The 25,662-nt window shown below is 43.1% G+C and overlaps 3 protein-coding genes across 6 annotated transcripts in view; all 3 read right to left on the minus strand.

The window, feature by feature from the left end:
- Positions 1-490: 490 nt before the first annotated feature.
- On the minus strand, positions 491-17,391 carry LOC139549591 (galectin-4-like). Its single transcript, XM_071360237.1, has 11 exons — positions 17,250-17,391; positions 16,749-16,837; positions 8,817-9,021; positions 6,891-7,004; positions 6,101-6,160; positions 5,322-5,363; positions 5,146-5,226; positions 4,738-4,794; positions 4,539-4,627; positions 1,437-1,602; positions 491-786 (listed from the first exon to the last, which is right to left on the minus strand). The coding sequence occupies exons 1-11, from the start codon at positions 17,289-17,291 to the stop codon at positions 640-642; spliced, it is 1,092 nt and encodes a 363-aa protein (XP_071216338.1). The 5' UTR covers positions 17,292-17,391; the 3' UTR covers positions 491-639.
- On the minus strand, positions 17,300-24,621 carry LOC139549833 (keratin-associated protein 9-1-like). The gene is made up of 8 exons (XM_071360580.1): positions 24,615-24,621; positions 24,022-24,322; positions 19,856-20,019; positions 19,439-19,666; positions 19,022-19,117; positions 18,734-18,829; positions 17,864-18,331; positions 17,300-17,388 (listed from the first exon to the last, which is right to left on the minus strand). Exons 1-8 carry the CDS (start codon positions 24,619-24,621, stop codon positions 17,300-17,302), a joined length of 1,449 nt encoding a protein of 482 aa, XP_071216681.1.
- ryr1b (ryanodine receptor 1b (skeletal)) overlaps positions 21,771-25,662 on the minus strand; it is a 275,237-nt gene continuing 271,345 nt past the window's right edge. For all 4 annotated transcript variants that reach the window (XM_071360277.1, XM_071360276.1, XM_071360275.1 and 1 more), the window contains one exon: positions 21,771-25,315. In XM_071360277.1, coding sequence (XP_071216378.1) covers positions 25,220-25,315 — 96 coding nt within the window. In that variant the 3' untranslated portion in view covers positions 21,771-25,219. The remainder of the gene's footprint in view (positions 25,316-25,662) is intronic.

Here is a 25,662-nt window from a genome sequence, read left to right on the forward strand (position 1 = left end):
GTTTATGTAAATGTAGTCATTGTTGATTTTCCAAACAGATTTGTATACTTGTTTTGTTAGAAATAAATGTGTATTGTTTACACCGCTGTATGGACTATATAACTATATGTTAAATTACTGCTATGTGCTACATGAAACAAGGAGTACCAGGCTCTAGGTGAAACAAGGAGTACCAGGCTCTAGGTGAAACAAGGAGTACCAGGCTCTAGGTGAAACAAGGAGTACCAGGCTCTAGGTGAAACAAGGAGTACCAGGCTCTAGGTGAAACAAGGAGTACCAGGCTCTAGGTGAAACAAGGAGTACCAGGCTCTAGGTGAAACAAGGAGTACCAGGCTCTAGGTGAAACAAGGAGTACCAGGCTCTAGGTGAAACAAGGAGTACCAGGCTCTAGGTGAAACAAGGAGTACCAGGCTCTAGGTGAAACAAGGAGTACCAGGCTCTAGGTGAAACAAGGAGTACCAGGCTCTAGGTGAAACAAGGAGTACCAGGCTCTAGGTATGATATTTATTTTATTAAAACTAGTTTGATTACTTTCATTCTCTCTCTTAGGATCCACTTAACATCTAATAACAAACCTGCTTACAGAGGTACAATGCTGAATCATGGTGGAACATTCAGAGTGTGTGTGTGTGTATTGGCTCAGAAGTGTACGTATGAGATTTGTACGTCTCCCTCCAGCTCCACCGTGTCTATCTGGTTGTAGTTCTGGAAGCGGTGGAAGAAGTCACACATGTGCTGCCCGTTCACAAACACCTTGAACCGCTGGTTCCCACAACGGATAGACATCTGAGAGAGAGACAGAGAGAGAGACAGAGAGAGACAGAGAGAGAGAGACAGAGAGAGAGAGAGAGAGAGAGAGAGAGAGGGAAAAAAAGAACTTGACACAGATAGCCAAAAGGGCAATGAATACGCATGCAACCAGACCGTAGAGTAACTGAGGAACGAGTTAGACTGTTGTCATCAATTCCAATTCTAATTCAATTCTAATTCTAACATCAATTCTAATTCTAATTCAATTCCAATTCTAATTCAATTCTAATTCAATTCTAATTCTAACATCAATTCTAATTCTAACATCAATTCTAATTCTAATTAAATTCTAATTCTAACATCAATTCTAATTCTAAGTCAATTCTAATTCTAACATCAATTCTAATTTAAATTCTAATTCAATTCTAATTCTAACATCAATTCTAATTCTAACATCAATTCTAATTCTAATTCAATTCTAATTCTAACATCAATTCTAATTCTAAGTCAATTCTAATTCTAACATCAATTCTAATTTCAATTCTAATTCAATTCTAATTCTAATTCAATTCCAATTCTAATTCAATTCTAATTCTAACATAAATTCTAATTTTAAACAATGTCCGTAGAGCTCATACCTGTGAACCTTGACAAAGTGAGATTCTGTGTGTGCTGTGTGTACTCACGTCAAAGTACTCTCCCTCCCGGAAGGGGTTGATGCTGATCTCTCTCTCCTCCATGCCCCAGGTCCCACCAATCATACTGTTTCTCACCACCTCTCTCTCCTGTAGACGAGGGTTCATATGGAACGCTATGTCCCGCGAGCCGCCCACAATGAAGTTTATAGAAAACCTACAACACAACAGGCCCACCGGTAAACATATAGTCTACACTCCCGCATGCAGGAAAATACATACAGTTGAAGTCGGAAGTTTACATACACCATAGCCAAATATATTTAAACTCTGTTTTTCCACAATTCCTGACATTTAATCAGAGTAAAAATTCCCTGTCTTGGGTCAGTTAGGATCACCACTTTATTTTAAGAATGTGAAATGTCAGAATAATAGTAGAGAGAATGATTTATTTCAGCTTTTATTTCTTTCATCACATTCCCAGTGGGTCAGAAGTTTACATACACTCAATTAGCATTTGGTAGCATTGCCTTTAAATAGTTTAACTTGGGTCAAACGTTTCAGGTAGCCTTCCACAAGCTTCCCACAATAAATTGGGTGAATTCCTCCTGACAGAGCTGGTGTAACTGAGTCAGGTTTTGTAGGCCTCCTTGCTCACACACGCTTTTTCAGTTCTGCCCACACATTTTCTATGGGATTGAGGTCAGGGTTTTGTGATGGCCACTCCAATACCTTGACTTTGTTGTCCTTAGGCCATTTTGCCACAACTCTGGAAGTATGCTTGGGGATATTGTCCATTTGGAAGACCCATTTTCGACCAAGCTTAAACTTCCTGACTTATGTCTTGAGATGTTGCTTCCATATATCCACATAATGTTTCTACTTCATGATGTCGTCTATTTTGTGAAGTGCACCAATCCCTCCTGTAGCAAAGCACCCCCACAACATGATGCTGCCACCCCCGTGCTTCACGGTTGGGATGGTGTTCTTCGGCTTGCAAGCGTCCCCTTTTTTCCCACCAAACATAACGATGGTCATTATGGCCAAACAGTTCTATTTTTGTTTCATAAGACCAGAGGACATTTCTCCAAAAAGTACAATCTTTGTCCCCATGTGCAGTTGCAAACCGTAGTCTGGCTTTTTTTATGTCGGTTTTGGAGCAGTGGCTTCTTCCTTGCTGAGCGGCCTTTCAGGTTATGTCGATATAGGGCTAAGACTAAAATGAGCACCTACAGACCTGGTAGCTCCTCTACCAGCTCTCACAGTCTCACGTCAGAATCAAACGTTCATCCATGTTTCTCAAACGTAAAATGTCAAAGTGTTTAAGGTTAATTAAGGTCCGGCATTAACTCTGAATGGTTAAGGTTAGGCATTAACTCTGAATGGTTAAGGTCAGGCATTAACTCTGAATGGTTAAGGTCAGGCATTAACTCTGAATGGTTATGGTCAGGCATTAACTCTGAATGGTTAAGGTCAGGCATTAACTCTGAATGGTTAAGGTTAGGCATTAACTCTGAATGGTTAAGGTTAGGCATTAACTCTGAATGGTTAAGGTTAGGTATTAACTCTGAATGGTTAAGGTTAGGTATTAACTCTGAATGGTTAAGGTCAGGCATTAACTCTGAATGGTTAAGGTTAGGTATTAACTCTGAATGGTTAAGGTTAGGTATTAACTCTGAATGGTTAAGGTTAGGTATTAACTCTGAATGGCTAAGGTTAGTCATTAACTCTGAATGGTTAAGGTTAGGCATTAACTCTGAATGGTTAAGGTTAGGCATTAACTCTGAATGGTTAAGGTTAGGCATTAACTCTGAATGGTTAAGGTTAGGCATTAACTCTGAATGGTTAAGGTTAGGTATTAACTCTGAATGGTTAAGGTTAGGTATTAACTCTGAATGGTTAAGGTTAGTCATTAACTCTGAATGGTTAAGGTTAGGCATTAACTCTGAAGGGTTAAGGTTAGGCATTAACTCTGAATGGTTAAGGTTAGGTATTAACTCTGAATGGTTAAGGTTAGGCATTAACTCTGAATGGTTAAGGTTTTAACTCTGAATGGTTAAGGTTAGGCATTAACTCTGAATGGTTAAGTTCAGACATTAACTCTGAATGGTTAAGGTTTTAACTCAGAATGGTTAAGGTTAGGCATTAACTCTGAAGGGTTAAGGTTAGGCATTAACTCTGAAAGGTTAGGCATTAACTCAGAATGGTTAAGGTTAGGCATTAACTCTGAATGGTTAAGGTTAGGCATTAACTCTGAATGGTTTAGGTTAGGCATTAACTCTGAATGGTTAAGGTTAGGCATTAACTCTGAAGGGTTAAGGTTAGGCATTAACTCTGAAAGGTTAGGCATTAACTCTGAATGGTTAAGGTAAGGTTTTGTATAGGCTTTAAATCAAAAACAATCACTGGATTTGAACATGCAACATTTGGAATCAGAGGTTTGGTTAAAACACAAATATAAAAAACCAACTTTCTACCGCTGGAATCGAACGACCTTTGGAATCAGAGGCAGACAAACTGTCGCCCCCTAGAGGCCAGTTCACATGTCATCTCCTGACGTCCTCAGACGTGATGGATGGACATTGAATACTGACTTGTATCACAGGTGACTGGCTTGTCCTAGAGGCACCATGCCTCTGATGGGTTAGGGGATAGGGGTTAGGGGTTAGGGGACTACAGACTTGTTAGCTCCTAGAGGCACCATGCCTCTGATGGGTTAGGGGATAGGGGTTAGGGGTTAGGGGACTACAGACTTGTTAGCTCCTAGAGGCACCATGCCTCTGATGGGTTAGGGGATAGGGGTTAGGGGTTAGGGTACTACAGACCTGTTTGCTCCTAGAGGCACCATGCCTCTGATGGGTTAGGGGATAGGGGTTAGGGGAAGGGGTTAGGGGTTAGGGTACTACAGAACTGTTTGCTCCTAGAGGCACCATGCCTCTGATGGGTTAGGGGATAGGGGTTAGGGGTTAGGGGTTAGGGTACTACAGACCTGTTTGCTCCTAGAGGCACCATGCCTCTGATGGGTTAGGGGATAGAGGTTAGGGGAAGGGGTTAGGGTACTACAGACCTGTTTGCTCCTAGAGGCACCATGCCTCTGATGGGTTAGGAGATAGGGGTTAGGAGATAGGGGTTAGGGGATAGGGTACTACAGACCTGTTTGCTCCTAGAGGCACCATGCCTCTGATGACGATGGTCTTCTTAGGAGACATCCCTCCTGGAATCATGCTGGAGTACGGAACAGACTGATACACATAGGACAGGAGTCAGTTCACTGGCAGCATGTAGTGTATACTGTATGTATGTATACTTAGGACAAAACAAATCTATCCTGACTCACAGAGATGTTACTTACAGGGTTGTATATTGGCTGTCCATCCATGACCGGGAGGTTTCCACCAGGATAACATCCCTGACCACAAACAGGGATGTTATCACACACGCACACACAATGACATCACACACACACACACACAATGACATCACACACACATACACAATGACATCACACACACACACACAATGACATCACACACACACAATGACATCACACACACAATGACATCACACACACACAATGACATCACACACACACACACACACACACACACACACACACACACACACACACACACACACACACACACACACACACACACACACACACACACACACACACACACACACACACACACACACACACACACACACACACCCCCCTGTCACCTCCCACTGTTACAACCACACAGGTGATAGTACTTACCCCCATGTCACCTGGGTATCCTCCACCCTGTGGGTATCCTCCACCCTGTGGATATCCTCCACCCTGTGGGTATCCTCCACCCTGATAAGCATTGACAGACATACAGTATAAATATATGTGATGTTATTTGATGACACACAGACACATGAACGTAACCAAGTGTGGTACCAACTTACCCCCATCTGATCACCTGGGTATCCGCCTGCAGGATATCCTCCCTGTTGATGGTGTATCAAGTGTTATCCGGAGATTATGACACTCTAAGACACACATTCATGAGGATATATCGCTATGTACAGTCACCCCACAACATCCATGAGGATATATCGCTATGTACAGTCACCCCACAACATTCATGAGGATATATCGCTATGTACAGTCACCCCACAACATTCATGAGGATATATCGCTATATACAGTCACCCCACAACATTTATGAGGATATGTCGCTATGTACAGTCACAACACAACATTCATGAGGATATATCGCTATGTACAGTCACCCCACAACATTCATGAGGATATATCGCTATGTACAGTCACCCCACAACATTCATGAGGATATATCGCTATGTACAGTCACCCCACAACATTCATGAGGATATATCGCTATGTACAGTCACCCCACAACATTCATGAGGATATATCGCTATGTACAGTCACCCCACAACATTCATGAGGATATATCGCTATGTACAGTCACCCCACAACATTCATGAGGATATATCGCTATGTACAGTCACCCCACAACATTCATGAGGATATATCGCTATGTACAGTCACCCCACAACATTCATGGGATATATCGCTATGTACAGTCACCCCACAGTATTCAGTGCTAAGCCATCCAGTTGTCTTGTATGGCTTAGTTGGTAGATCATGACACTTACAACGCCAATATGGTGGGATCAATACATATACAATATAAATATATATATATATATTTAATACGTACCGCCATGTTGCCTCCTCCCATTCCACCTGCAGGATATCCACCTCCCATTCCTCCTCCTCCCTGAAGAATACACAGCTTATTCCATCTACATCTGTTCTGCCATATGTGTGTGTTCGTGTGTGTGTGTGTTGTGTAGCAAGTCCATAGTCACTCCCATTCCACCTGGGTATCTATTGCCTCCTACTTGAGTCCCCTTGCGCAAAAGCAACGACCATTGAGCACTTAATTGAGCAAAGCAATGATAATCATAGTAGACCTGTGGGTGTGTGTAGGGGGGGGTGTACCGGTGCGTGTGTGTGTGTCCTGGCACACAGAAGGGCAAAAGCAAAGACTATTAACAAATGGATTATTCATTAAATCCACTTTTTTAAAATTCTTTCCTGTTCTCTCATCCCATGTTTTGCTTGTAACTGCTGCCCCAAGCTTTGAACCAATGAATTAACATAGAAATGACAGATGATAGAGCAATTATCTTCCCTGTAGGATTTGGGAAGGGTACGCTGACCCTAGATTTGTGGGCAACAGAAGGCAACTTCTACCTTGAAGCCGGTTAAAATACTGCTCCTTGCCACTACCCCCCTTCCCATACCCCCCTTCCCCAGCCCCATACCCCCATTCCCCTACCCCTCTGCCCATACCCCCCAGCACCAGCCCCATACCCCCATTCCCCTACCCCCCTGCCCATACCCCCCAGCCCCAGCCCCAGCCCCATACCCCCTTGCCCCTACCCCCCTGCCCATATCCCCCTTCCCCAGCCCCATACCCCCCTACCCCCCTGCTCCAGTCTCACCCCGATGACGTTGATGGTCTGGATGGAAACGTCGCCTCCTATCTGCAGGGCGTTGACTCTCTCGACTGGAATACGATGCTTGAACATGTGAAAGTCTCGGCCGTTCACTGTCACCTACGACAAAAAAACACATTAGCAATGCTCTAACCCTAACCCATACACAACTATGGTCTAACCCATACACAACTATGGTCTAACCCTAACCCATACACAACTATGGTCTAACCCTAACCCATACACAACTAATCTAACCCTAACCCATACACAACTAACCCTAACCCATACACAACTATGGTCTAACCCTAACCCATACACAACTATGGTCTAACCCTAACCCATACACAGCTATGGTCTAACCCATACACAACTATGGTCTAACCCATACACAACTATGGTCTAACCCTAACCCATACACAACTATGGTCTAACACTAACCCATACACAACTATGGTCTAACCCTAACCCATACACAACTAATCTAACCCTAACCCATACACAACTATGGTCTAACCCTAACCCATACACAACTATGGTCTAACCCTAACCTATACACAACTATGATCTAACCCTAACCCATACACAACTATGGTCTAACCCATACACAACTATGGTCTAACCCCAACCCATACACAACTATCTAACCCTAACCCATACACAACTATGGTCTAACCCATACACAACTATGGTCTAACCCTAACCCATAAACAACTAATGTAACCCTAACCCATACACAACTATGGTCTAACACATACACAACTATGGTCTAACCCTAACCCATACACAACTATGGTCTAACCCTAACCCATACACAACTATGGTCTAACCCATAGACAACACAATAGGGCGTTGGGCCACCACACCTCTATTGGAGGGATGGCGACATCATTCTTCCACAAGAAATTCCATAATTTGGTGTTTTTGTTGATGGTGGTGAAAAACGCTGTCTCAGGCAACGCTCTGGAATCTCCCACAAGTGTTCAATTAGGTTGAGATCTGGTGACTGAGACGGCCCAGGGCATATGGTTCACATCGTTTTCCTACTCATCAAACCGTTCAGTGACCACTCGTGCCCTGTGGACGGGGGCATTGTTATCCTATGGGAGCATAGCTACGGTAGCCTAAATAATTGCCTGCCCAGCATGTTTACACATCAACCTAAGCATGAGGAGATGTTAATTGCTTAATTAACTCAGGAACCTGCTTTCAATATACTTTGTTAAATTTCACTTATTCAAGTGTTTCCATTATTTTGACAGTTACCTGTTTATATATAACTACACGGTATCGCTGTACCTATCTCTATGCATATATCTATATCTATACAGTATTTGTATATTTATACAGTATCTATATCTATACATTATCTATATCTATACAGAGCCTATATCTATACAGTATATATCGCTATATCTATATCTAAACAGTATGTATATCTAAATTTACACAGTGTCTATATCTATACAGTATCTATACCTATATCTATATACAATCTATATCTATACACAATCTATATCTACATAGTATCTATCACTGTATCTACAAAGTATCTATTACTATATCTATACAGTATCTATTACTATATCTACACAGTATCTACATCTACACAGTATCTATCACTGTATCTACAAAGTATCTATTACTATATCTATACAGTATCTATTACTATATCTACACAGTATCTATATCTACACAGTATCTATATCTATATCTATACAGTATATATCACTATATCTACACAGTATCTATTACTATATCTACACATTATCTATATCTATATCTATACAGTATCTATCACTATATCTACACAGTTTATCTATATCTGTACAGTATCTATATCTACACAGTATCTATATCTATACAATATCTATAAAGTATATATATATATACACAGTATCTCTATCTATATACAGTATCTCTATATCTGACCTGGTAACCCTCCTGGTTGATGATGATAACCATCTCGAAGGCGTCTCCCTTGCTAAAAGGCATGTGGTGGGTCTTCTCCTCTGAACCCCATTGCCCTTCCTGGAAGCTGTTGAACACCACCTTGTCCCATCCGTCGAAACGAGGGCTGAAGTGAAAGCCGATATCACTGCCGTCAAATTCCCCACACTGCAGGTTAATGTTGAACCTAGAGGGGGTGTTAGAGAGGACATAGAATGAACAGATCGTACGCAGGTAACACAGGTAACACAGGTAACACAGGTAACACTGGTAACACAGGTAACACAGGTAACACAGGTAACACAGGTAACACAGGTAACACTGGTAACACAGGTAACACAGGTAACACTGGTAACACTGGTAACACAGGTAACACAGGTAACACAGGTAACACTGGTAACACTGGTAACACAGGTAACACAGGTAACACAGGTAACACAGGTATAACTGGTAACACAGGTAACACAGGTAACACAGGGAACACAGGTAACACAGGTAACACAGGTCACACAGGTAACACAGGTAACACAGGTAACACTGGTAACACAGGTAACACTGGTAACACTGGTAACACAGGTAACACTGGTAACACTGGTAACACAGGTAACACAGGTAACACAGGTAACACTGGTAACACTGGTAACACAGGTAACACAGGTAACACTGGTAACACTGGTAACACAGGTAACACTGGTAACACAGGTAACACAGGTAACACAGGTAACACAGGTAACACAGGTAACACTGGTAACACAGGTAACACAGGTAACACTGGTAACACAGGTAACACAGGTAACACTGGTAACACTGGTAACACAGGTAACACTGGTAACACAGGTAACACAGGTAACACTGGTAACACAGGTAACACAGGTAACACTGGTAACACAGGTAACACAGGTAACACAGCTAACACAGGTAACACTGGTAACACTGGTAACACTGGTAACACAGGTAACACAGGTAACACTGGTAACACTGGTAACACAGGTAACACTGGTAACACTGGTAACACTGGTAACACAGGTAACACTGGTAACACTGGTAACACTGGTAACACAGGTAACACTGGTAACACTGGTAACACTGGTAACACAGGTAACACAGGTAACACTGGTAACACTGGTAACACAGGTAACACAGGTAACACAGGTAACACTGGTAACACTGGTAACACAGGTAACACTGGTAACACTGGTAACACAGGTAACACAGGTAACACAGGTAACACTGGTAACACAGGTAACACAGGTAACACTGGTAACACTGGTAACACAGGTAACACAGGTAACACTGGTAACACTGGTAACACTGGTAACACAGGTAACACAGGTAACACAGGTAACACAGGTAACACTGGTAACACTGGTAACACAGGTAACACTGGTAACACTGGTAACACTGGTAACACAGGTAACACAGGTAACACAGGTAACACTGGTAACACTGGTAACACAGGTAACACAGGTAACACTGGTAACACTGGTAACACAGGTAACACAGGTAACACTGGTAACACTGGTAACACTGGTAACACAGGTAACACTGGTAACACTGGTAACACTGGTAACACTGGTAACACAGGTAACACTGGTAACACTGGTAACACTGGTAACACAGGTAACACGGGTAACACGGGTAACACGGGTAACACGGGTAACACGGGTAACACTGGTAACACGGGTAACACGGGTAACACGGGTAACACGGGTAACACTGGTAACACAGGTAACACAGGTAACACTGGTAACACTGGTAACACAGGTAACACAGGTAACACAGGTAACACAGGTAACACAGGTAACACTGGTAACACAGGCAACACAACTAACACAGGTAACACAGGTAACACAGGTAACACAGGTAACACTGGTAACACAGGTAACACGGGTAACACGGGTAACACGGGTAACACGGGTAACACAGGTAACACTGGTAACACGGGTAACACGGGTAACACGGGTAACACAGGTAACACAGGTAACACTGGTAACACAGGTAACACAGGTAACACAGGCAACACGGGTAACACGGGTAACACGGGTAACACTGGTAACACTGGTAACACTGGTAACACCAGTAGGGCCTGGAGTTTTTCCTAACCATTAGAGCTGACCAGACAGAACTCCAGAGCCATTTAATTAATCCACCACAAAATACCAGAAAATTGCCAGAAAGAATCGAACCAGCTCACCTGCTCTTACACTATGATTTAACTGTTACTTTAAAAAAATAAAATGTTTTCACTGTGTTAAAAGTAGAGGTCGTTTCAGTAGAGGTCGTTTCAGTAGAGGTCGTTTCAGTAGAGGTCGTTTCAGTAGAGGTCTTTTCAGTAGAGGTCGTTTCACGTAACAGGGTTGAGGGACAGATAAAGCACTAATCAAATGAAATAATGAATTATCTTCAGAAATGACTTAGTCAAAGAAACAAGATAACTCTGGCTTTCCAATGAGGTGGAAACTTGGAGAAATGTTGGGATTAAAATCTTCCTAGAAGTGGCACAGGGTTGACTGAGGGACATGGCAAAATGTAGAATTTTGGCACATTTGCAATTCTTTATTCATATATATATTAAAAAATGTGGATTGTATTGAATCCTCCCATGTGGTCTATATTATAGAGCACTTCATTTAGTATAACAAGCTGTTATTAAAATTCTATATTTGGTGTACAATTTCTACTGAACATATTAAAGGGATGCAAAAAGGCAGTTTTTTTGTGGAACGACCCCATTATATACCACTCCGAGCCTTTGGACTCTTATTGTCCAGGTCACATTGTGCTTCTTAGAGAAAACAATAACTGTTCCAACTGATATGACTGACTGTGGTCTGAAAGGCAAGTAAAATACACAGAGGACGGGGATGGGGGGGGCACTTCTGATAAACGTGTGTATGCCTTTGCCCTGCCCCCTCTCTCTGATAGCACAAGGATAAACTTCCTTATTGTAACAGGTTCAGCAGGCTGAGGCAGAGAATGTTCTTTCAACCTACATTAGTCATTGTAACTTGGTATACCACTGCAGCAGATTTGCATCATAAACAAAACTACATCCACACTGAACAAAAAATATAAACGTAACAATTTCATAAGATCTTACTGAGTTACAGTTCATGTAAGGAAAGCAGTCAATTGAAATAAATTCATTAGGTCCTGTTGGTCACAAAAAAAAGGTAAGGGCATGGATCAGAAGGCCAGTCAGTATCTGGTGTGATCACCATTTGCCTCATGCAGCGAGACACATCTCCTTTGCATTAAGTTGATCAGGCTGTTGATTGTGGCCTGTGGAATGTTGTCCCACTCCTCTTCAACGGCTGTGGGAAGTTGCTGGATATTAGCAGGAAATGGAACACGCTGTCGTACACGTCGATCCAGAACATCCCAAACATGCTCAACGGGTGACATGTCTGGTGAGTATGCAGGCCATGGAAGAACTGAGACATTTTCAGCTTCCAGGAATTGTGTACAGATCCTTGTGACATGGAGCCGTGCATTATCATGCTGAAACACGAGGTGATGGCGGAGGATGAATGGCACGACAATGGGCCTCAGGATCTCATCACGGTATCTCTGTGCATTCAAACTGCCATTGATAAAATGTACTTGTGTTCATTGTACGTTGCTTATGCCTGCCCACACCATAACCCTATCGCCACCATGGGGCACTCTGTTCACAACATTGACATCAGCAAACTGCTCGCCCACACAACGTTATACACGTCTGCCATCTGCCCGGTACAGTTGAAAGCAGGATTAATCCGTGAAGAGCACACTTCTCCAGCGTGCCAGTGGCCTTTAAAGCTGAGCATTTGCCCACTGAAGTCGGTTATGACTCTGAATGTCAGTCAAGTCAAGACCCTGGTGAGTACGACAAGCACAAAGATGAACTTCCCTGAGACGATTTCTGGAAGTTTGTACCGCAATTCTTCGGTTGTGCAAACCCAGAGTTTCATCAGCTGTCCGGGTGGCTGGTCTCAGACCATCCCGCAGGTGAAGAAGCCGGATGTGGTCCTGGGCTGGTGTGGTTGCACGTGGTCTGTGGTTGTGAGGCTGGTTGGATGTACTTCCAAATTATCTAAAATGACATTGGAGGCTGCTTATGGTTGAGAAATGAACATTCATTTCTCTGGCAACAGCTCTGGTGGACGTACCCGCAGTCAACATGCCAATTGCACACTCCCTCAAAACTCTGTTGTGTTACAAAACTGCACAATGTAGAGTCGTCTTTTATTGTCCCCAGCACAAGGTGCACCTATGTAATGATCATGCTGTTTAATCAGCTTCTTGATATGCCACACCTGTCAAGTGAATGGATTCCACAGCTGCACCATCGAGAGCATCCTGACTCATCGCCTGGTATGGCAACTGCTCGAGCTCCGACCACAAGGCACTACAGAGGGTAGTGCGTACGGCCCAGTACATCACTGGGTCCAAGCTTTCTGGCATCCAGGACCCCTATACCAGGCGGTGTCAGAGGAAGGCCCTAAAAATGTCCAAAGACTCCAACCACCCTAGTCATAGACTGTTCTTTCTGCTACCACATGGCAAGCGGTACCGGAGCGCCAAGTCTAGGTCCAAGAGGCTTCTAAACAGCTTCTACCCCCAAGCCATAAGACTCCTGAACAGCTAATCAAATGGCTACCCGGACTATTTGGTCCTCACCTCCATTTTTACTCTGCTGCTACTCTCTGTTTATTATCTATGCATAGTCACTTTAACTCTACCTACATGTACATATTACCTCAGTTACCTCGACTAACCTGTGCCCCATCACATTGACTCTGTACCGGTACCCCCTGTATATAGCCTCCACATTGACTCTGTACCGGAACCCCCTGTATATAGCCTCCACATTGACTCTGTACCGTAACACCCTGTATATAGCCTCCACATTGACTCTGTACCGGTACCCCCTGTATATAGCCTCCACATTGACTCTGTACCGGTACCCCCTGTATATAGCCTCCACATTGACTCTGTACCGGTACCCCCTGTATATAGCCTCCACATTGACTCTGTACCGATACCCCCTGTATATAGCCTCCACATTGACTCTGTACCGATACCCCCTGTATATAGCCTCCACATTGACTCTGTACCGGTACCCCCTGTATATAGCCTCCACATTGACTCTGTACCGGTACCCCCTGTATATAGCCTCCACATTGTACCGGTACCCCCTGTATATAGCCTCCACATTGACTCTGTACCGGTACCCCCTGTATATAGCCTCCACATTGACTCTGTACCGGTACCCCCTGTATATAGCCTCCACATTGACTCTGTACCGATACCCCCTGTATATAGCCTCCACATTGACTCTGTACCGTAAAACTCTGTATATAGCATCATTACTGTTCTTTTATTCTTGCTCCTTAATTAATTATTTATTATTTGTAATATCTCTATTTCTCTTCTTTTTTTGTATTTTTGTATTTATTTTGTATTTATTTTTTTATTTCAGTTTATTTCAGTAAAAACTTTCTTACCACTTATTTTTGTTGAAACGGCATTGTTGGTTAAGGGCTTGTAAGTGAAAATTTCACTGTGAGGTCTACTACACCTGTTGTATTCAGCATTTCACTGTAAGGTCTACTACACCTGTTGTATACAGCATTTCACTGTGAGGTCTACTACACCTGTTGTATTCAGCATTTCACTGTGAGGTCTACTACACCTGTTGTATTCAGCATTTCACTGTGAGGTCTACTACACCTGTTGTATTCAGCATTTCACTGTGAGGTCTACTACACCTGATGTATTCAGCATTTCACTGTGAGGTCTACTACACCTGTTGTATTCAGCATTTCACTGTGAGGTCTACTACACCTGTTGTATTCAGCATTTCACTGTGAGGTCTACTACACCTGTTGTATTCAGCGTTACACTGTGAGGTCTACTACACCTGTTGTATTCAGCATTTCACTGTGAGGTCTACTACACCTGTTGTATTCAGCGTTACACTGTGAGGTCTACTACACCTGTTGTATTCAGCATTTCACTGCAAGGTCTACTACACCTGTTGTATTCAGCATTTCACTGTGAGGTCTACTACACCTGTTGTATTCAGCATTTCACTGTGAGGTCTACTACACCTGTTGTATTCAGCATTTCACTGTGAGGTCTACTACACCTGTTGTATTCAGCATTTCACTGTGAGGTCTACTACACCTGTTGTATTCAGCATTTCACTGTGAGGTCTACTACACCTGTTGTATTCAGCATTTGACTGTGAGGTCTACTACACCTGTTGTATTCAGCATTTCACTGTGAGGTCTACTACACCTGTTTTATTCAGCATTTCACTGTGAGGTCTACTACACCTGTTGTATTCAGCATTTCACTGTAAGGTCTACTACACCTGTTGTATTCAGCATTTCACTGTGAGGTCTACTACACCTGTTGTATTCAGCATTTCACTGTAAGGTCTACTACACCTGTTGTATTCAGCGTTACACTGTGAGGTCTACTACACCTGTTGTATTCAGCATTTCACTGCAAGGTCTACTACACCTGTTGTATTCAGCATTTCACTGTGAGGTCTACTACACCTGTTGTATTCAGCATTTCACTGTGAGGTCTACTACACCTGTTGTATTCAGCATTTCACTGTAAGGTCTACTACACCTGTTGTATTCAGCATTTCACTGTGAGGTCTACTACACCTGTTGTATTCAGCATTTCACTGTGAGGTCTACTACACCTGTTGTATTCAGCATTTCACTGTGAGGTCTACTACACCTGTTGTATTCAGCATTTCACTGTGAGGTCTACACCTGTTGTATTCAGCATTTCACTGTGAGGTCTGCTACACCTGTTGTATTCAGCATTTCACTGTGAGGTCTACTACACCTGTTGTATTCAGCGCATGTGACAAATAACATTTAATTTTAATTTTATTTGAATGAGAGAGTTTCCTACAGTCGTCATCATCTGATAACTTACTAGAGCCAAGACAGCTAATTATACCATGTGGGCTTTTTAATGAGAACGACCATTATTCCACCCTTTGCCTAGTGTAAACTGTAAAACGTATTTTCCTGTGTATGCATTGTAAATTGTTCATTTTCCGCTCTTATTTTGCCTATGATATACTGTGACACACCTGTATCACATGATCACAGGTAATTATATAGCTTTGACACACCTGTGTCACATGATCACAGGTAATTATATAGCTTTGACACACCTGTGTCACATGATCACAGGTAATTATATAGCTTTGACACACCTGTGTCAGTTGATCACAGGTAATAATATTGCCCTGACACACCTGTGTCACAATATACAATTACCTGTGATCATGTGACACAGGTGTGTCAAGGCTATATTATTACCTGTGATCATGTGACACAGGTGTGTCAAGGCTATATAATTACCTGTGATCATGTGACACAGGTGTGGCAGGGCTATATAATTACCTGTGGTCATGTGACACAGGTGTGTGAAAGCTATATGATTGTTTCTCCATCACATTTGCATCTGACACCCTGATGAAGGCGTTAGCCGCTACGTTCTGGAGCGTTTTAATATTGACTTAGTGACTAGCCCACACATTGAAGGCTTTTTAACTTTCAAACCCACACGAAGTGCCTGGACTTGGATTCACCCCTCAGCACCTATTAGTGGTCTGGAAGTTTTCCTCTCCAAGATCACCTGGTTGTTTCGGAATACTCAACCCACCAAGCATTGATGCCGTACTAGGTCTTTTTTGTTGTTGTAATTCATAAAATACTCATTCACATAAAACAATAAGTCGAAGACCAATATAATTTTTGTGTCCAGCACATCGTCGTTGATACAGAACCCACAAATGAAGAATGTGTACAGGATTTCTCTTTGTTGTTGCCCTTCAAAAGTTACAGTCTGAAAATGTGTAGCATAATTCCAATCCTCAGAGGCTGTGTTTCTCACCTGGTGATCTTGTGAGGGATGACTCCCTGGATGTAAATAGACATCCCTGATCTCAGCCCACCGTAGATCGGCCCCACATAGGGGATACTCTGCACACGACACACAGTAATAACCGTTTAACAACTATACACAAGTAGAGATGCAAGGCAGTCTGGGAAATAATAACCATTTAACAACTATACATAATTATAGATGCAAGGCACTCTGGGAAGTAATAACCGTTTAACAACTATACACAAGTAGAGATGCAAGGTAGTATGGGAACATTTTTAAGTAGGTAGAGTAAAAGTTTGAAAAGGAAGTAAATGAAAATTGTAGGTACACACAGACAGCCAATGGTTAGGCTTCAGTCAATTCAGAAAGAGAATTGAAATTGGAATTTCAGTTTACTTCCTGAATTGACTGGAATTGAAATTGAATTGACCCCTACCCTGAAGAATGGTAGATTCAGACAATATCTATGATATCTGTATACACTAGACAAGGAGACATGCTACTCACAGGGTTGTAGACGGGCTGATAGCCAGGTGGAGCAACGAACATGATGGCTGTCACTCAGAGATCCACAGACAGACAGACGGAGAGATGGAGGAGAGGCGAGTCAGAGAGAACAGGAAGCGGTCGCTGCTGGACGGCTGGTCTTATAGAGACTCAGAACCATGGGAGGGGAGGGGCGAGGAGCCAGGTGAGAGTCAGGGTTAGACAGGGTTAGAGAAAGGGCTGGGAGTGGGGTAGGGCCAGATAGGGCAGGCTACTTGACTAATGGTGTTGGACAGGAACCAGAAACCAGGCTACGTGTAATCAGTTTCACATTGTCAACCTTATCACAGGACAGGAGGAGTGGTCCAGTCGGTCAAAAGATGGCGTGTGTGTGTGTGTGTGTGTGTGTGTGTGTGTGTGTGTGTGTGTGTGTGTGTGTGTGTGTGTGTGTGTGTGTGTGTGTGTGTGTGTGTGTGTGTGTGTGTGTGTGTGTGTGTGTGCAACTGTGTACACACATTTGAATGATAGTAAATGGTAGATAAGAGACAGTTGTGTACCGAAGGAGTCTCAACAGTTTGCTTTCTGTAGACAGTCTGATCTACACCAGTCTGGTCTACAACAGTATGGAGGTCTACAACAGACTGGTCTACAACAGACTGGTCTACAACAGTCTGGTCTACAACAGTCTGGTCTACAACAGACTGGTCCACAACAGTATGGAGGTCTACAACAGACTGGTCTACAACAGACTGGTCTACAACAGTCTGGTCTACAACAGTCTGGTCTACAACAGTCTGGTCTACAACAGACTGGTCTACAACAGTCTGGTCCACAACAGTATGGAGGTCTACAACAGACTGGTCTACAACAGACTGGTCTACAACAGTCTGGTCTACAACAGTCTGGTCTACAACAGACTGGTCTACAACAGTCTGGTCTACAACAGACTGGTCTACAACAGACTGGTCCACAACAGTATGGAGGTCTACAACAGACTGGTCTACAACAAACTGGTCCACAACAGTATGGAGGTCTACAACAGACTGGTCTACAACAGACTGGTCTACAACAGTCTGGTCTACAACAGACTGGTCTACAACAGACTGGTCCACAACAGTATGGAGGTCTACAACAGACTGGTCCACAACAGTATGGAGGTCTACAACAGACTGGTCTACAACAGACTGGTCTACAACAGACTGGTCTACAAAAGTCTGGAGGTCTACAACAGTCTGGAGGTCTACAACAGTCTGGTCTACAACAGTCGGGTCTACAACAGAATGGTCCACAACAGTCTGGTCTACAACAGTCTGGTCTACAACAGTCTGGTCTGCAACAGTATGGGGGTCTACAACAGTCTGGTCTACAACAGTGTGGTCTACAACAGTCTGATCTACAAAAGTCTGGAGGTCTACAACAGTCTGGTCTACAACAGTCTGGTCTACAACAGTCTGGTCTACAACAGACTGGTCTACAACAGACTGGTCTACAACGGTCTGGTCTACAACAGTCTGGTCTACAACAGTCTGGTCTACAACAGACTGGTCTACAACAGTCTGGTCTACAACAGTCTGGTCCACAACAGTATGGTCTACAACAGTCTGGTCTACAACAGTCTGGTCTACAACAGTATGGTCTACAACAGTATGGTCTACAACAGTCTGGTCTACAACAGTCTGGTCTACAACAGTCTGGTCTACAACAGTATGGAGGTCTACAACAGTCTGGTCTACAACAGTATAGTTTACAACAGTCTGGTCTACAACAGTCTGGTCTACAATAGTATGGTCTACAACAGTCTGGTCCACAACAGTCTGGTCTACAACAGTCTGGTTTACAACAGTCTGGTCTACAACAGTATGGTCCACAACAGTATGGTCTACAACAGTCTGGTCTACAATTGTCTGGTCTACAACAGTCTGGTCTACAACAGTATGGAGGTCTACAACAGTCTGGTCTACAACAGTCTGGTCCACAACAGTCTGGTCTACAACAGTCTGGTCTACAATAGTATGGTCTACAACAGTCTGGTCTACAACAGTATGGAGGTCTACAACAGTCTGGTCTACAACAGTATGGAGGTCTACAACAGTCTGGTCTACAACAGTATGGAGGTCTACAACAGTCTGGTCTACAACAGTCTGGTCTACAACAGTCTGGTCCACAACAGTCTGGTCTACAACAGTCTGGTCTACAACAGTATGGTCTACAATAGTATGGTCTACAACAGTATGGTCTACAACAGTCTGGTCTACAACAGTATGGAGGTCTACAACAGTCTGGTCTACAACAGTATGGAGGTCTACAACAGTCTGGTCTACAACAGTCTGGTCTACAACAGTCTGGTCTACAACAGTCTGTTCTACAATAGTATGGTCTACAACAGTCTGGGGGTCTACAACAGTATGGAGGTCTACAACAGTCTGGTCTACAACAGTCTGGTCCACAACAGTCTGGTCCACAACAGTCTGGTCTACAACAGTCTGTAGGTCTACAACAGTCTGTAGGTCTACAACAGTCTGGTCTACAACAGTGTGGTCTGCAACAGTCTGTAGATCTACAACAGTATGGGGGTCTACAACAGTCTGGTCTACAACAGTCTGGTCTACAATAGTCTGGAGGCCTACAACAGTCTGGTCTACAACAGTCTGGTCTACAACAGTCTGGTCTACAACAGTTTGGTCTACAACAGTCTGGTCTACAACAGTCTGTAGGTCTACAACAGTCTGGTCTACAACAGTCTGGTCTACAACAGTCTGGTCTACAACAGTCTGGTCTACAACAGTTTGGTCTACAATAGTATGGTCTACAACAGTCTGGAGGTCTACAACAGTCTGGTTTACAACTATAAGGTCTACAACAGTCAGGTCTACAACCATCTGGTCTACAACAGTCTGAAGGTCTACAACAGTCTGGTCTACAACAGTCTGAAGGTCTACAACAGTCAGGTCTACGACAGTCAGGTCTGCAACGGTCTGGTCTACAGCCCGCTGGTCTACAACAGTCTGAAGGTCTACAACAGTCTGGTTTACAACAGTCAGATCTGCAACGGTCTGGTCTACAACAGTCTGGAGGTCTACAACAGAGTGGAGGTCTACAACAGAGTGGAGGTCTACAACAGAGTGGAGGTCTACAACAGTCTGGTCTACAACAGTCTGGTCTACAACAGTCTGGTCTACAACAGTCTGGTCTACAACAGTCTGGTGGTCTACAACAGAGTGGAGGTCTACAACAGTCTGGAGGTCTACAACAGAGTGGAGGTCTACAACAGAGTGGAGGTCTACAACAGAGTGGAGGTCTATAGAAAGGCAATGACAGCACCTCCTGCTATCACTTCAATGGGATCAGAGCTGCTATGGAGATGTCCGACTTCCTGCAGTATTGAGCGTGGGCTGTAACAATACTGTACGTATCCTCTGTTAGTGAAACATGGGTGTGTCCAGTGACGTTTTATGAGTTGTTGGATCTTGTAATTGTTTCATGATGTAATTGTGTTATTTAATGAAGATAAACCTCTGCCAAAACAGTGGTTGAGGAATTAATAGGGATTAACTGAGCATCGTGTTAGCAAATACTCAACCCTGACACTTATAGTGCAATAGTGACACCATGGAGTATCGCCAAGGCCTCGTGGTCAGGGTTGGGGTCAATTCAGAATGGAAACCAAATTCCAATTCCTCATTTTCTTCATTGAAAAGCATTGGAAAGAATTGGAATTTCAGTGTACTTCCTGAATTGACTGGATTTGAAATGGAATTGACCTCAATCCCGCTCTAGGTTGGATTTACTTTTGGGTCAGATAGTTGACAAGAAGTAAAAACTGTTAAGTATCTCCCCTTCCTTTATCTTCTCCGCCTCGTCTGCTCTGCGCTAGAAGGAAAAACTGTTAAGTATCTCCCCTTCCTTTATCTTCTCTGCCTCATCTGCTCTGAGCTAGAAGGAGAAACTGTTAAGTATCTCCCCTTCCTTTATCTTCTCCGCCTCATCTGCTATGAGCTAGAACGAGAAACTGCACTATAACCTCATTAGACGGGTGGAGGAGGGAGCGCTGATATTAGCCATTAGAACCATGAATGGAATAACAGATTAATGATTGATAATAGTTAATCATTAATATAAGATAAACATAGGTTTCCCTTCTTAAAGAGAACACACCCCTCATACACACACAAAACACACACACATACACACAGCAGACACACACACAGCAGACACACACATAACACACACACACAAAACACACACACATACATACAGCAGACACACACAAAACACACACACATACACACAGCAGACACACACACACACACACACACACACACAGAAGACACACACATAACACACACACAAAACACACACACATTCATACAGCAGACACACACAAAACACACACACACACACACACACACACACACACACACACACACACACACACACACACACACACACACACACACACACACACACACACACACACACACACACACACACACACACACACACACACACACACACACACGAGGAAGGATTTGCCAATTCATCTTAAAATAATCTGTTCAATTTATTAATCTTGTATTGAACCACAGGATTCAGTCAGGCAACAACATTCTAATAGTCAACAGGTCAACATTCCAATGGTCAACAGGTCAACAGGTCAACATTCTAATAGTCAACAGGTCAACATTCTAATAGTCAACAGGAGTCAACAGGTCAACATTCTAATAGTCAACAGGTCAACAGGTCAACATTCCAATGGTCAACAGGTCAACAGGTCAACATTCTAATAGTCAACAGGAGTCAACAGGTCAACATTCTAATAGTCAACAGGTCAACATTCTAATAGTCAACAGGTCAACATTCTAATAGTCAACAGGTCAACAGTTTAATAGTCAACAGGAGTCAACAGGTCAACATTCTAATAGTCAACAGGTTAACATTCCAGTAGTCAATAGGAGTCAACAGGTCAAGACTCTTATAGTCAACAGGTTAACATTCCAGTAGTCAACAGGAGTCAACAGGTCAGCATTCTAATAGTCAACAGGTTCTAATAGTCGACGGGCCAACAGGTTAACATTCCAGTAGTCAACAGGAGTCAACAGGAGTCAACAGGTCAGCATTCCAGGAGTCAACAGGAGTCAACAGGTTAACATTCCAGTAGTCAATAGGAATCAACAGGTCAGCATTCTAATAGTCAACAGGTTCTAATAGTCGACAGGCCAACAGGTTAACATTCCAGTAGTCAACAGGTTAACATTCCGGTAGTCAACAGGAGTCAACAGGAGTCAACAGGTCAACATTCTTATAGTCAATAGGAGTCAACAGGTCAACATTCTTATAGTCAATAGGAGTCAACAGGTCAACATTCTAATAGTCAACAGGTTCTAATAGTCGACGGGCCAACAGGTTAACATTCCAGTAGTCAACAGGAGTCAACAGGTCAGCATTCTAATAGTCAACAGGAGTCAACAGGTCAACATTCTAATAGTCAACATTCTAATAGTCGACGTGTGAATTACACACACACACACACACACACGCACCGCTGTGGTAACACACTCCAGGAGCCACGTCTCCTCCTAACACAGTACTAGTTAGTAAGGACATTACTCAACGTGTTCAGTTATCTTCTGACTGCAAACTGGTTACATTATCTCTGTTCAGTTATCTTCTGACTGCAAACTGGTTACATTATCTCTGTTCAGTTATCTTCTGACTGCAAACTGGTTACATTATCTCTGTTCAGTTATCTTCTGACTGCAAACTGGTTACATTATTCACTGTTCAGTTATCTTCTGACTGCAAACTGGTTACATTATCTCTGTTCAGTTATCTTCTGACTGCAAACTGGTTACATTATCTCTGTTCAGTTATCTTCTGACTGCAAACTGGTTACATTATCTCTGTTCAGTTATCTTCTGACTGCAAACTGGTTACATTATCTCTGTTCAGTTATCTTCTGACTGCAAACTGGTTACATTATCGCTGTTCAGTTATCTTTTTTAACCCTTATTTATTCATCATATCATATTATTCACTGTGAACAAAGTAGCTGAGACGGCCTTAAATAAAACATACATTTATGTTATTTATTTGATGTTAATATGTCATTTGTTAGTCCGGCCCTTCTGAGTAGCGCTGTCCTTATCACACTACGGCCAACATGTAGAGTAGACATGAATAAATACAATAATGACTTATCACTGTATTAGCCCTATTACCTGTGCATTAAGATGGTATAGAACACATGTCAGCCCAGTGTCAATACGACGGGGCTATAAGACGTGTCTCTAGGAGAGATGTCTCTAGGAGAGATGTCTCTAGGAGAGATGTCTTTAGGAGAGATGTCTTTAGGAGAGATGTCTTTAGGAGAGTTGTCTTTAGGAGAGATGTCTCTAGGAGAGATGTCTCTAGGAGAGATGTCTTTAGGAGAGATGTCTCTAGGAGAGATGTCTCTAGGAGAGATGTCTCTAGGAGAGATGTCTTTAGGAGAGATGTCTTTAGGAGAGATGTCTCTAGGAGAGATGTCTCTAGGAGAGATGTCTTTAGGAGAGATGTCTCTAGGAGAGATGTCTTTAGGAGAGATGTCTCTAGGAGAGATGTCTCTAGGAGAGATGTCTTTAGGAGAGATGTCTTTAGGAGAGATGTCTTTAGGAGAGATGTCTTTAGGAGAGATGTATTTAGGAGTTGGAGGAGTGCATGAGTATAAGGTAAGTAACCCAGACATCCCCTCTATATGTAGACATTATCATAGTGTTGAATTGTCCCTGTGTGGTCTGTGGTAGCCAATAGGAACACTGTGTGGTCTGTGGTAGCCAATAGGAACACGCTGTGGTCTGTGGTAGCCAATAGGAACACTGTGTGGTCTGTGATAGCCAATAGGAACACTGTGTGGTCTGTGGTAGCCAATAGGAACACGCTGTGGTCTGTGGTAGCCAATAGGAACACTGTGTGGTCTGTGATAGCCAATAGGAACACTGTGTGGTCTGTGGTAGCCAATAGGAACACTGTGTGGTCTGTGGTAGCCAATAGGAACACGCTGTGGTCTGTGGAAGCGAAAATAAACACTGTGCCGTCCGTGTCAGCCAATAGGATCTCTACATCAGATCACACAGGTCACAGACAGGAAGGGACACATCGTAAGACTTCAGAGTGAAAAAACAGGTTTGTCTAAAGTCATCATATTGTCCTGTAGGATCAGACAACCTGCCTCTAACCTTACAGCATGTACCTCGCTGTTTACTCCAGAGTGACTGCTAATGACCAGAGATCAACATCAGTTATAAAATCTCTAGAGAAAAACAAGAGAGGAGAGAGGAGACCTGGGGGTGTGTGACTGCTCCCTAGTGGACAGAAGCGGCACTGCTATGAAATGCTCTTCCCCCCCACTGATCATTATCAAGCAGTGGGGAAAATACACCAACAGTTACAGAAATAGCTCATTAAAGGCATACAAAAAAAATCAAAGGCATTCTTACATGAGTACATTAATGACATTTATATGAATACAATCTCAAACAAGAGCGATTATAATAATATTAAGGAAAAGAGCACTACTTAAGACATTATAGCACGTTTGTTTACCATGACAGTTAGGCACTATGCTGTATTCAGCTCTACAGAAACACACACTGACAGAGAGGCAGCGCTGTGTGTGTGTGTATGTGTGTGTGTGTTTAAATTCAGTCTAGACAGCATATCTATATTCCACACAGAAAAAGGCCATGAAGTGTATTTACAGGGTTAAAAGCCCTTGGGACTCTTCATCTCCTCTGGTCATATCATCTTATTCAGTCTATCAGAATATTGCTGCAGGCGTGATCGAGATCACGAGATCACAGAGAAATATGACACAGGAACAACCTTCAAACACACATCTATTCCCTAATACCTTCTAATACCTTCTATATTTCCTTAACTTTCTCCTTCTCTCCCCCCCCCCCCCCCCCCCTCTCTCTCTCTCTCTCTCTCCCAGACAGACAGGATTTATCCCACTAGGCCAGCTGATCCTCATACGTCTTCCTGAAACAGTCTCCAGCAGGGAAGAAGTCCCAGCATCTCTCTTGATACATCTTCCACACATAAGACTCCTGTTGGAGAGAGAGAGGGAGAGAGGGAGAGGGAGTGAGGGAGAGGAGGACAGGGAGGGAAAAGAAAATAGGAAGATGATAAATGGGAGAAAATGGGAGACAGGAAGTGTTTAAAGACAAACAGACAGACAGCCAGACAGAGCCAGACAAACAGAGTGGAAGTATTTACAGACAGACAGACAGACAGACAGACAGACAGACAGACAGACAGACAGACAGACAGACAGACAGACAGACAGACAGACAGACAGACAGACAGACAGACAGACAGACAGAGCCAGACAAACAGAGTGGAAGTATTTACAGACAGACAGACAGACAGACAGAGACAGACAGACAGAGACAGA

Source organism: Salvelinus alpinus, chromosome 22 (assembly GCF_045679555.1).
Source record: "Salvelinus alpinus chromosome 22, SLU_Salpinus.1, whole genome shotgun sequence".
Classification (NCBI taxonomy): Eukaryota; Metazoa; Chordata; class Actinopteri; order Salmoniformes; family Salmonidae; genus Salvelinus; species Salvelinus alpinus.